General features: G+C 37.8%; 1 protein-coding gene across 1 annotated transcript in view; it reads right to left on the bottom strand.

Annotated features, from left to right (window-relative positions):
- Positions 1–14,134, bottom strand: part of LOC126356103 (E3 ubiquitin-protein ligase LRSAM1-like) — a 147,120-nt gene that overhangs the window by 55,821 nt on the left and 77,165 nt on the right. The window contains exons 4-7 of the mRNA XM_050006803.1: positions 8,738–8,835; positions 7,516–7,620; positions 7,332–7,420; positions 7,096–7,216 (exon numbers count right to left, since the gene is read on the bottom strand). Coding sequence (XP_049862760.1) covers positions 7,096–7,216; positions 7,332–7,420; positions 7,516–7,620; positions 8,738–8,835 — 413 coding nt within the window. The remainder of the gene's footprint in view (positions 1–7,095; positions 7,217–7,331; positions 7,421–7,515; positions 7,621–8,737; positions 8,836–14,134) is intronic.

Below are 14,134 nucleotides of genomic sequence, written 5' to 3'. Positions count from 1 at the left end.
TGATTTATCAAAAGTTCTCAATTTTATAAGTTTATAATATAATGATTTTAGTTTTTAACATCAGATGTAATAATTCATAATCATTTTCAAGACAGTCTGTACCAGTCAGTGCCTGCAACAGCAGACCATTGTCAGTTATGCTTACTGGTAAGTTCAGCAGTGGTAAAAAACAGGAACAGAGAGCATCTTACTGTAACCACTCAATGAAAACAAACAAAAATAAAAGCTGTTTCAGTGTACATTCTATCTACTAACAGAATTTTTGCTATGGAGACTCGAGATTAAGCTTTAATTAGAAGCAAACCAATAGGTCTACCGAAAAATGAGTTATATCAATATCTTTCTTGTTTTATTCGGCATTAGACTATATGGAGCAATTTGGTTTGAAAGTTCAATATATATTTTTTATTTTACATTGTAGTAAGGATTGTCTGGTTTTTGGTGCCTTTGCTATGAACAGCTCACTTCAAAACAACGTAACTTGAACTGTGTTTTTCTGATGTTAATGAAGTTTTAATTGGTTATGGACACATATTAGTGGGGGAAATTGCAAGTTATCGAACTTCTCAATCACCCAAAAAAAGTTCTTATGATATTTCTAGTGTTACCTTTTCTCAGTCCAGGATAAACATATAACAGAAAGCACAAGTATGTTTTGAAAATCTCTTTTGTAGTTGTAAGAAGCTACAACCTTTGTGGCCATACAGCATGATTCAGACTTTTTAAAAAGTTATATTTAAGACTGGTTCTGCGCATGCTGGACAATGGGAATAACAGTGGCCACAGTGGCAGAATCAGGTGGTATGTTGCCAGTCATAGGCAGACCCTTTTCCAACAGTCTAAGGGTTCAAGGCAATGAGACACACATTTTCACAGCTATGCACACTGTTAATCGTGAGGACCAGTATGCACAGAACCAAGTCTTAAATACCCCTCTTTATAAAACCTGTATCACACAGCTTTTTCCAACCACAAAAGAGATCTTCAAAACAAACCCATGCTTTCTACCATGTATTTATTCTGGGCTCAGAAAACATTACTTTAGAAAAATTGTAAGAACTTTTTTGAGGGTGACTGAAAAATTCTGTGACTTGAGATTTGCACTACCAATAAATGTGCCTATAACCTATTAAAATCTCATTAACATTGGACAAACACATTTCAAGCTACATATTTTTAAACTGAGCAGTTTGTAGCAAAGACCCTGAAAATGGGACAATCCTTACTTACTAATATAAGAATATGCATTGAACTTCAAAAGCAAATTGCTCCATATTGCCTAAAGCAGAATAAAACAGGAAAACTATTTGTGTAACTTATTTTGTGATAGGGCTATTGGTTGGCTTATAATTAAACCATAAACTCAAGTTTCTGTAGCAAAAAGTCCTACATTAATTAGGTAGAAGTCCAAAAATTTTATCCCAATTTTAATAAGAGACTTATTTTTTGTGAACAGCGATTTTTCCTTGTTACTTGAATGTAGTTACTAAGAGTGAACTGTAACCAATAGTTTTAATTATTGAATAATGTTTATTATGCTGACAAATCAAACAATGGAAAAACCAGGATGGAATGTAACAGCATTATGAAAACGAAAGATGGTACTCACTATATAATAGAGATGATGAGTTGCAGATAGGCACAACAAAAAGACTGTCACAAATAAAGATTTCAGCCAGTAAGGCCTTCATCAAATATAAATACACACACACACACACACACACACACACACACACACACACACACACACACCGGGTGCAGCCTCTTGCTCAGATATCATCTCTATACTGTCCATGAGGCGTCAATCAGTACTGACCACCTGCAATGTCAACCTTTTAACAATAGTGTTACTTGGATGCAATATGGAGAGAAATGGGTTCACCACACCACTCGTCCAGCCACTGTGTTTCCCAGACATTGCGGCCAGCATTTCTCACTCAAGATGCTCCTGGCACCAAGAGGCTGAGTGAACCAATTTCCACCTCACATCCCCCCTCACAAAAACCTCCCTGGCAGTACCAGGAATTGAACTCAGCTCTTCTGCATAGCACCTTCCTCATAGGATCAAAAATCAAGTAGCATGGTATTTGTAATAAGTGCTTACATTAGTGAAATAAATTTTTGGACATTACATTCACACATTATGTTTAAGTACAAAACACATCTAAAATATGAGAACATACTGCTGAATAAGGGACCTGCAATTAATCAGTGTTATGGGCCCCTGTGTGATCTTAAAAGAAGGCCTGTACCTCAATTAATTTTTACTCATTGCTGGAATTTGTCGACAGGGTATGTAATTGTAATTAACAACAGTAACCAGAATATCTGAGGAAGTTCTGTTATCTTCAAAACCATTATATCTGCCATTAGGAAAACATGCATGTTTAAATATGATGCTTACTAAGGCAATGTCTCATGCATTCATAGTTGCTGATGCACTCCAAGAGCGGCTCATTTGAGCTAAAAACATTACTTGCTATTAAACATTCACTTTTTATGTTCTTATATCAAATACATCTTGGGGTATTCATTGTTCAACACTTTTTGGTTCAATGCAATGACATTCATAAGTATTACTGTAGCATTAGTTTTTAATAATATTTTGTGTGCCTCTTTGCATTATTATAATTTATATTTGGTGCAATTGTCATTTTGTATTTTGCTGATTTTCTCCTGATATATAGTTTCTCAGTCAAAAAATGCAGTTTTGAGAATAGGAGAATAGTTTAAAATAGTAAAAAGAAAGCCACGTGCATGTGTGTGGAAATGTTGAAAAAAAAATGCTATACATCTTTCTCCTTCAGGACTGTATGAAATAATAAGTAACTCAGAAAGAACTCAACAATGCAGAAAACCCTAAGATAATCCACAAGTAGTAGAGGGTTAATACAATGCTACAGTGGAATAAATATATAGAAGTTAATCAGTCTGCCTCCGGATGCAACAGGATTTTCTTCAATGTGCAATCATACATACTTTCATACAAGTAGATAAATTTGCCCCTACATTATTTTTATAGCAGTGAGGGACTTTTAAAATGATTGCTTTCCTGACTGAAGTGCAATGTATTTCTTATTCTACTGTAAACAAACATAAATGTCAACAGCATGGAACAGCCATATTAATAAGTAGTGTTAACTAATGCACTCTGTGGTAAACTGACTATTATAAATGTTTTGCTAATTGGACTGCAGTTAGCAGTAGTCATCCAAGCTCTGAAATCACAAACTGAGATACTGATCCATTTGTAAACTTTCTCACTGTAAATTGTGTGTAGTGGCTATCATTTCAAAAATTGTGGAAATTTGGTCAATTATGTACACTATTTTAGAACATGGAAAATCCCAGATAAAATAATCACAATAATATGAAAAGGATAGATTGCTACTCACCATACAATGGACATGTTGGGTCACAGACTCAAAACTTTTGTGGACTCTTTGAACCATTGTGGTCTTAGGGAAATCTATAGCTTGACCTCAACTTGAAAGATCCATTCTATGTTGCACTTGATCTGCAGTAATGCCAAGCACTTTTATCACTCTCTTGTTGGACATAATTAACTCATTGCTGACACTATAGGGTTTAATTGTGTAGTAGTTTTTGAAGAAGATGTATAACGATGGCAAATAGATAGATTTGACAATTTGCAAAATAGAACATTGGATCGAATACGTTTCATATTAACTCTCTCCTCTAAATTGTAGACATCTTGATCTTGTCATAACAAGCACATATCCCTACAAGGAAAAAATCTCATGACGTCATGTCTGGTGATCTTGGAGGCCACGAATGGAGGGCAGTGTCTTGGGGTCCCTTGTGCCTTATCCAGCACTGAGGCAAAATGTCATTGAGAACCTGTGTGGTTTATAGACCAAAGGATGCCGTAACACTTGCCCGACAGTCTCTGCTTGCATGGTGAGTAGACTTCTGTGGACTCCACTTGAACATTTGCTGAATTCTTTCCACCATGATATCAGAAGTCAGAGGCTGACCTGGACTCTTACCTTTGCACAAGCATTCTGTCGCTTCAAATTGGTGATATCAATGACAAATGTTTTTGGGTGCGGGCAGGTCGATCAATGCCAAAATGATGGTGAAAAGCACACTGGATTGAAATTGCTGGCTCACTCTTTGCAAACTGCAATACACAAAATATCTTTTGTTGAGTGGATGCCATCTTACTTCTGACTACCTGCAAAATGAGAAGACACATTATCTGATATCTAATGCCCATTTTCTGAAACTCTAGGCTGTACCCATTTGAGTAACACATATTCCCTTGGCAGCACATCTAGTGGTTTGTAATTATTATCATCCAAAATCAGGTCATTCTTTTTTCAACGCCCAGTGTAACACATTTTTCAGCACTGTTTATTTGTTTCATACTAAAGCAAATAAAATATGGAGAGAGGTAATATGAAACATGTATTCAACCCAATGTTCTGTTTTGTACATTATTCAGCCTTTTTGGCATCATCGTGCATCTTCTTCAAAAAGGACTACACCGTCATATCCTCTGAGGTCAGTGATGACTTGATCATCTCCAACAAGAGAATGATGAAAGTGCTTGGCATTTCTGGGTATTGAGCACAACATAGACTTCAGATCATTCCCTTGAGACCACAATATTTCAAAGGGTCCACATAATGTTTGAGTTAGAAGATCTTCCCTGATATTTCTCCTGTAGGCCAACAGTGACATAGGCATCACCATTATAGTTTTTTTTTCCATCTACAACTTGAATGGACCTTCCTTTTTCAATGTTATTTCAAGTTTTTGCATTCAATTAATTTTGTTTCCTGTAGTGTCAACCTTAGGTTCATAATGTTGTTCTCCATTTTAGAACATCCAATAAAATCCATAGTCACAACAAGATGATTTCTTTTCCTATAGGTTTCCACAACATGTAAATAGCCTACACACTTGGTAGATACAAACTTTGCTGAATTTTCAAAGCTCATTCAACATCATTGATGTAGGCATCATTTGGCAGAAATACATGAACAGGAGGCAGGAACCTTAAAGAGACTGAAGCAAGAAAAAAAGCACGAGTTTCCATAATAGCCTTCAAAAATCAAGGTTATTTTGATGTTTTGTATTTGGCCATCACATGAATCTGCTCACAAAATTAGTTTAGTAATGTTTTCCTTCAGATGCTCTCAGTATATTTCTTGAGACACTAACCTACTTCTTGAGCACCTCAACTTGCAGTACCTTTGGTCCAGACAAAGCAAAACCCTTTTCCAATTGTATCAGAATGAACTCCATAATTATACACACACACACTTCAATGAAATTTTGGTTGGGATTCTTGGCAATGACAACGTCTTCTCATGATCAAAGCTGATTAATTCAATCCTTTAACCTCTTTTTCCCTTTTCTTATCTCATTTTTTTCTGAGCATCACTAGCTGCTTTTAGATGATTTTTAACTTCTAAACGCAATGATGCTTTCTGAGTTGAATTATTCTCTGATTGCATTTTTGTTTGGAGTAAACTGTAGCAGTCAGAAGTATCCTTTTTCAGAGCTGCCCCTTTTATGGGAAATATTTGTAAAATATGGCTTCATAGTTTGACATCTTCACTGGATTGTTAACTTCCAATTTGTATTCTCCTATTGTTATGTGGCTTTGAAAATATTCCTCATCAATTACTTTTCAACAATAATGCATTTATATCTAGGAATTTTATTTATCTGGTTTACCACTTCCTGAATCCTTTGATCATAAATCTTATTATGACCACCTTTCAATCTCATGTCAGAAATATCATCAGAGGTAAAGTTTTGTAGTACTGTGTTTACTTTTTGACGAGTAATATGAAATTTCTGCACAAAAGAATCACAACATACCTCAACACCAGCAATTGTGTACACTCTTAAGAATTTGTTCCTAGCAAACAATGCATTTCTTTTCTGTTTAATTGGCACCTGTTTTACCACAGAAGTAATAAACAGTCTTAGCATTGTGTTGTAGTTAATTGTACTTCCTGAATTCTTTACATTGTGTTTCTCCAATCGCAATATCAGGGCATACTTTCTCACATTTGCAGACTGAGAATGTAAATTCTTTTGACATTAAACAATCATGAACATGGCAAGATATCCAGCTGAAGAGGAAAGAAAAAATGAACCAGAATTCCATAGTGAGGTAAGTAATTTTATTTCACTGTAAAACAATAATGGAAATTCCTGGATAAAGCAGTATGCTAAACAAGTGAAAGGCAACCAGTCATCTACAGTGGCTGACACAAGGCATACAGTAACACACAACAGAAAACAGTATTTACCCTATCTTTTGGGCACTTGCTCCTTTACCATCAGTAGTACACACTTTATGTGAATGTGTGTACTATTACTGGAATGAGAGCTGATGCTCAAAAGTGAGTGTGAATGCTGTTAGCTGTTATTCATTTCTGTGCTCCAAGCAGCTATCCACTATAGGTGAGTGGTTGTGTTTCCCTTATTTTAATATTATTTTGGTCTAAGTCATACATGTATGATATCATTCATTAACAATTTGTGAGGTTGAGTTGTGAATTAGAGGTGGTTTAAATAGTCAACATAACATACAAACACCACATATAAATTGTATTCCCATTGATACTGGACAAAACAAAGCAGTGTTTTGTTACTGTCAGTGATGTCACTTGAATGATTTGGATCACTACTGCAAAACAGATGACACTTAGTTCACCTTTGTTAAAATGAAAATATGGAATGAAGAGATGGTGCTTGGTTAAAATTGCCATTAGGAAGTAGCACATTGGAGATGCTGCTCTGATCTTCTTTGCTAAACGTGAATACACATGTTAGGAACCAATGAAGTGACTATCCCACTACTTCCATTCTGATGCTTGGATCACTGTTGCTAATTGTTATTCTTTTTGTTACTTATTCTGAATCCATGTAAGTTCTCACTGATTTGGCAACTGGTCACAAAGGGAGTGTATGTATGCATGTTTGTGTCTGTTCTTCGCTGTTACATGTTGTATATGACATTTAATTTGATTTTTATAAGAGACATTCCTTGCAAATGCAGGAATGAGGGCATTAAGCTAAATATATTTCATCTGTTCTGAGTTTCCTTACTTTATCATTGGGTGCACAGTCAAGGACTTGATAGCTCTTCCTCTTGACAGTGAATTTTGTAAGTCTGATCTTGAGAGTATCTTCATATAATCTTCGTCTGTATCAAACGGTATTTTGAGTCCTGAAACAATAAAGAATATGAATAAAATGTTTGTTTATTCTCTTAGTAATTACATAACATAGTCACACTCCATTAAAAACCATCAGAGGTCAAAAATTGGATGCTATTTCCTTACCATGTTTCTTAAAATTCTCAAGGTGCATTCTATTTATTTGATTCAGTTTTTCTGTATCTTTCCTCCACTGCTGGAGTAATTCAGTATTTCTGTAAGAAAGTGATTTTAGTTCATCAATTTCACAATTCTGTGATTCAGCAGAATAATTTGTTACTGGGACTGATATTAGTTTCCACGAACATACCTTCTTTTCTGAATTATTTCATTTTGTTTCTCCAATATAAACTTAATTTTTGTTATCCAGAGATCCCTCAGTAAAGTTTCATAAACTTTCTTTTCACATTCAGCTCTATAACACAAATCCAAAGATCCATAATTAATCAGAAGTGATATTGTGAGCGAAGAACTCAAACTGCAAGACAGCAAGTCACTAGTCATGTTATATGTATCCATAAAAATTTTAGCAACTGCTGAATTGTTGAGGTGTGATATTGATTTGTATCCACAGACTAATGCGACAGAAATGACAAGCCATTTCTCTGAATAACAGGTTATGAGCAATAAACTGCAACAGTCATACTTTACGGAAGAGCAGAAGCATGTTTGAAACTGAAAGAAGTGAATGCAACAAATGAAGTAGGAAATTATAAGCGTATCAAGGTTATTAGACACCTAAACAAAATTGTATCAAGGAAAATTCAATAGGAAATTTAATAAACTATGAAACATACTTACTGGCCATCACTTTCCTTCAGCAAGCAAAGTCTGTAGTACTGCCGACATACATGTATCGAAGTAAAAGTGACACACTCAGTAGTTTTCTGAAAACCTTTATATGCATCTATGGGCAGAATCACACATTTTACCTCTAAATAGCACTTAGATGTACTTGGTTTAAAAGCTGTTCTTAGTGATTAAGTAGAGTGCTCATACATAAGTAGTTAAACTAAGAGAATCAGGTGTCATAGTTTCCACACCAGAGTTTAATTCATTATTTTACAGTGCTATACTTACACCTTTGGAAATTATATAATGTGTAGGAAACAAAATAGCATCACCTGTGCATAAAAACTCAACTAAAAGAAGGTATTGGTTGATAGGCATTAAGGAATAGATGATTTGGTAAAGGAGGAAAGTGTTGGGGGTAAACATTGTAGATGGTAGTCAAGGCATGAATACAGTACGCATATTCAAATGGGTGTGGAGAGATGCATCAGACCAGTCTTCCGAATGAAGACCACAACAACAGCAACAATGACAACCATCACAAATTACATCACAGGAGTAATTACTTTCTACAATACAAGTGACACACAAACTGAAGTTAGAGTCTGCCTTATATCATCTGCCATCTGGTTCACAAATTAAATAAATGTTACAGGTACTAAATTTGTTGCATGAGAGCTGTAACTTTATCAAACAACCAAGGCATTCAATGACACAGAAACTCATTATCAGAATGTTACCTTGTGACAGTGTTTCCTCTTTTGTTGTTCTTAAGAACAGGTGGCACTTTACATGCTGATCCTGCATCACTGCTCTGTCTGAAGTCACTGATTGTACGCTAATAACAGAACAGTACTTGTGTTAAGCATACACACTGACATAAAAACTAGCATACACTTATTACCAACTGCTTCTGCACTAAGATGCTAACAATAAACACGATTCAAACAAAAACTACACAAGAAAACTTGGTCAACCTGCAGTAAGCAGATTTTCATGAAAGAAAAGCTTGATATTGTTTTGGCACAAATCTTCTTAGACCAACCAGAAAATAGTAACATCAAACAGACACAATAAAAAAACTTACAAGTAAAAGAAATAGAAACATCAGGGTGCAGTGAAAAAATGGGTTTATAATGATGGAGTAGGGTAATGAAATTTATTTTATTCTCAGCACAGTTACACTGCTGTTTCTTAATCACATTGAAGTAGTAAAGAACATAAAAAAATGAACTGCTGTTTGGGAGTTACATACTTAATCTCATGTTTCAGAAATATTCTTAAATTTTTGAATGGTTCTGGATATTAATCTTACAGAGCCAGGGTATTAGTTATTTTTGTTTGAAAACTGAATCCACCGGAACTGTGAAATCCAATTAAAGTTACAGCTCAATAAAAGATTGTAATAGATGCAGAAGTATTGACTGGGTGTGGTGGAAATGATTGACTCTTTTACTCACAATCATCATAAACAGCAGCATCAGCAGAACAAGAAGAAGAAGGAGAGGAGGAAGAAGAAGAAGAAGAAGAAGCAGTAGTAGAAACATCATCTGGCATTGTACATCCAGTGCTAGAGAAAGTGATTTTCTAAATTTTGTGTGTGTTACAGTCTTCAGCACTATGCATCACCATCACATCTCAATGTCATCAACACTGCCTTCCATTAGGTCATCATCTCAGCATTTTCTTCTCTCTTGGAATGAACTTATTTCGCCTATTTATCATACATTAATCTGACTACCTGTCTCAGCCATTCCCATTACATTTTCATTGCAATTATGATTAATTCTTCATCTCCAGTCTATTCCTAGTTTTTTTCCGTCTATCCTAGTAATTTTCAACATGCATCTCTCCATTGCTCAATGAGCATTTTGATGGTTTTCACGTTAAAAGTCCATGCCTAACTGTCACAAATAATAAAAAAAAAAAACTGGTAATGTACACTGATAATCTATCCTTTTTAGACACATCATATGATTTTTTTTGGAAAGCCCTGTTTAGGTTGCTGAGAGCACTACAGGTATTTTTAATTTCTCTGTAATTTTTTTTCCTGGTCATTTAATTATCCTCTACAAATGCTCTAAATACTAAAAAAAATCACACCCATTAGTTCTATGACTCTGTGACATTATAAGAAGCCAGTTCACAGAGTGAGAGGCATTGGTGACCAGCTAACCAGCCAAGGAATGGAGGATGGCTGGACACTGGATGTGCGGATTTTCCCAAGGCCATAATCATCCACAGTTGGTTTAAGTACAAAGACAGTCCAACAGCAGCTAAGGTGGATGAAATGAAAAAGCTACATTACATATCCTACTAACATATTATATCAAGATCACATACACCAGAAAACTTGTGGTGACGGCATGAGCTCATTGCAACTTCAAGCACGATACTACGATAAATATAAGGAGCAGTCAAATGAAATGAGACAGATGGAGAAAAAGTAAATAAATTGTTTTAATATTATGGAAAGAACAGTTGCTACTCACTATATAGTGGAGATGCTGAGTTGCAGATAGGCACAACAAAAAGACTACCACAGAATACGCTTTTAGCCAACAAGGCATTTGTCAAAAATAGATGACACACACACACTCACGCAAGCACAACTCTCACGCACATGACCCAGCCTGTGGCAGCTGAAGCCACACCATGAGCAGCAGCAGCAGTGCATGATGGGAGAGGCAACTGGGTGTGGGTAAGGAGGAGGCTGGAGTGGGGAGGAGGAGGTATAACAGAGTAAGGGTGGGGGACAGTCAGTGCTGTTGGGAAGCATGCAAGGATGAGGTGGAGAGAGGGTACAGCAGCTAGGTGCAGACGGGGGCTTGGACAAAGAGTGGAGGAAGGGTGGGGGGTTACAGAAAAGGAGAGAAGTAACAAGTGTGTCAGTGGAATAGAGTGCTGTGTAATGCTGGAATGGGAACAGGGAAGGGAATGATGGGTGAGAACAATGACTAGTGAAGTTTGAGGCCAGGAGGGTTACAGAAATGTAGGATATATTGCAGGTAGAGTTCCCACCTGCACAGTTCAGTTGATGCGAAGGATCCACATGGCACAGGCTGTGAAGCAGTCACTGAAATGAAGAACGTTGTGTTTTGCGGCATACTCCACAACACGGTGGTCCTGTTGTTTCTTGATCACAGTTTGTCGGTGGCCATTCACGCAGCACATAGCTTGTTGGTTGCCATGCCAACATAGAATGCAGCACAGTGGTTGCAGCTTAGCTTCACAGGTAGTCCTGCCTTTGATGGGATAGGTAATGTTTGTGACCAGACTGGAGTATATGGTGTTGGGAGGAGCTATGGGACAGGTCTTACATCTAGGTCTATCATAGGAATACGAGACATGAGGTAAGGGGTTGGGAGCAGTGGTTGTGTAGGGATGGTCGAGTATATTGTGTAGGTTCAGTGGATTGTGGAATACCACTGAGAGAGGGGTGAGAAGGATAGTGGGCAGGACATTTCTCATTTCAGGGCACGATGAGAGGTAGTCGAAACCCTGGCAGAAAATGTAATTCAGTTGCTCCAGTCCTGAGTGGTAATGAGTTACAAGGGGACTGCTCCTCTGCGGCCAGATGGTCAGACTTTGGGAGGCGATGAGTGACTGGAATGATTTGTTTTTGTACGAGGTTGGGAGGATAATTAGTCTGCAAAGGCCTCAGTGAGACCACTTGTATATTTCGAGAGGGACCACCCGTCACTGCAGATGCGACAATCACAGGTGGGTAGACTGTATGGAAGGGACTTCTTGATGTGAAACGGGTGGCAGCTGTCATGCTGGCAGTTAGTAGGTTTGATATGGACAGAGGTAGTGATGTAGCCATCTTTGAGGTGAAGGTCAACATCTAGGAAGGTGGCTTGCTGGGTTGAGTAGAACCAGATGAAGGAAATGGGGGAGAAGTTGTTGAGATTCTGGAGGAATGTCAATAAGGTGTCCTCACCTTCAATCCAGATAGCAAAGATGTCATCAATGAATCTGAACCAGGTGAGGGATTTAGGATTCTGGGTTTTTTGGAAGGATTCCTCTAGATGGCCCATGAATAGGTTGGAATAGGAAGGTGCCATGCAGGTGCTCATAGCCGTATCGTGGATTTGTTTGTAGGTAATGCCTTCAAAGGTGAAGTAATTGTGGGTGAGGATATAGTTGGTCATGGAGACTAAGAAGGAGGCTGTTGGTTTGGAATTCATAGGGCGTTTGGAAAGGTAGTGTTCAATGTTAGTGTACAGGGAGGAGACATCAATAGTGACGAGCAGGCCACTGTGTGGTAAAGGGACAGCAACTGTGGAGAGTCGGCCAAGGATATGGTTGGTATCTTTTATATAGGAGGATAGGTTCCGGGTAATAGGTTGAAGGTGAGAGCAGAGATTCTCTCTGTGGGGGCACAGTAACTGGCCAGAATGGGGCGTCCTGGGTGGTTGAGTTTATGGACTTTAGGGAGCATGTAGAAGGTGGGAGTGCAGGGAGTGATAGGGGTAAGTAGAGAGATGGACTCTGGGAAGAGATTCTGGGATGGGCCTAAGTATTTAAGTAGTGACTGGAGATTCTGCTAGATTACTGGAATCGGATCACTGCAGCATGGTTTGTAGGTGGAAGTATCTGAAAGCTGACAAAGTCCTACTGCCACGTAATCCCTGTGGTTCAAAACAATGGTGGTGGAGCGTTTGTCAGCCGGTAGGATCATAAGGTCGGGATCAGTTTTTAGATGGTGGACTGCAGGTTTGAGGTTAGGAAATTATGGAAAGTTAACAGGGGGTGGTTTGGAGGCAATGGGGGTGGATGGAAGAGTGTACTGAGTTAGGCAAGGTTCAATATTGGTCTTTGGTTGAGTCTAATTGTTCGGGTTTGTGGTGAAAAAATATTTCCACTGTAGGGACCGGGAGAAAGAGAGAAGGTCTTTAACTAGTCCTGCGTGGTTGAATTTAGGGGTGGGACGAAAGGTGAGGCCTTTGGAAAGAACTGATATTTTTGTGGGACTAAGGCTTCTGGAGGAAAGGTTCATAACTGTGTTGCGAGTCTGTCTAGGTTATGAGTTCTGTGCGGTGACCCTACTTATAGATTAAAGGCGAAAAGGACTCAGTATCTGAAGGGGATTTGGATTCTCAACCTAGCCTGAGTATCGACAGAGAGAACTCGTCAGGGATACCTCGGTTATGCTGCAGTAAGTGATGTGGCACCACCCTCTAAGTGTTTACTGATATATAGCAGCCTAGTAACTGCAGTCAGTCTCTCACTAGTCACTGAAGTCTTAGTTATGCACTGTAATTGGTGGTGCAAATGATGTTTATTGCAATGAACTAAAAAGTGCCATCCGTTACCTCTGGAAAACCCTAGATACAGTGAAAAATGAAAGTGTAATAGTGCCTGGAATACCACACAGAGATGACCTAATAGAAGCGTCATGTGTCAACAAGGAAATTATTAAGGCCAACAGGCAATTTCGCAAAATATGCAAAGCATACAGAAAAACAAACTTCCTAGATGTGAAATTCTTGGAAAGGAAACACTTCAGTAGGCATGGTATGAGTTTAAATAATCATGGGAAAAAGTTCATAGGCTCTAGAATAAATGAGAGGGCTCAGATGATGTACACAAAAAACAACATCATGCCTATTATTGTATCAACTCAAAACGGAGAAGCCATCTCATCACAGATTATACCAGCAACAAAAAAAGCAGAACAAACACAACCAACAGCTGTTACGCAAAATGCAGCAGTGCAAACAATAATCAAAGCAGAAATGCCACTAACAGCATCACCATCAACAGCAGCATCACAGATAGCAGTAACAGTAGAAATCCCAGCAATAGCAGGAGCAGGAGCAGCAGCAGACATGGAAACAATCATCCATGGGGCAGCAAGTAGAGGGAAAAGGACACCTCCTTCCCATCTGAAGGATTTTTAACCCTTTAACTGCCCGAATTTTTCAAAATTGGATATTTAAATTTATTTTCAATTTTTTGACTTCTTGTGCATCTAAGTAGTGCATATAAGCTATTATTTGACTCTTCTCTGTCTTAGTTTGTCTGTAACATAACATGTCCATATGGACATGCTGGGTACTCAGATGCATATTTGAAATATTTTCTGTGATATTGAAATACATTTGAAGATATGTTTTATTAATCAGATTTTT

This window comes from Schistocerca gregaria, chromosome 3, assembly GCF_023897955.1.
Source record: "Schistocerca gregaria isolate iqSchGreg1 chromosome 3, iqSchGreg1.2, whole genome shotgun sequence".
Taxonomy (NCBI): Eukaryota; Metazoa; Arthropoda; class Insecta; order Orthoptera; family Acrididae; genus Schistocerca; species Schistocerca gregaria.
Note: the sequence above shows the minus strand (reverse complement) of the source record. Positions and strands in the feature narration are given on the sequence as shown.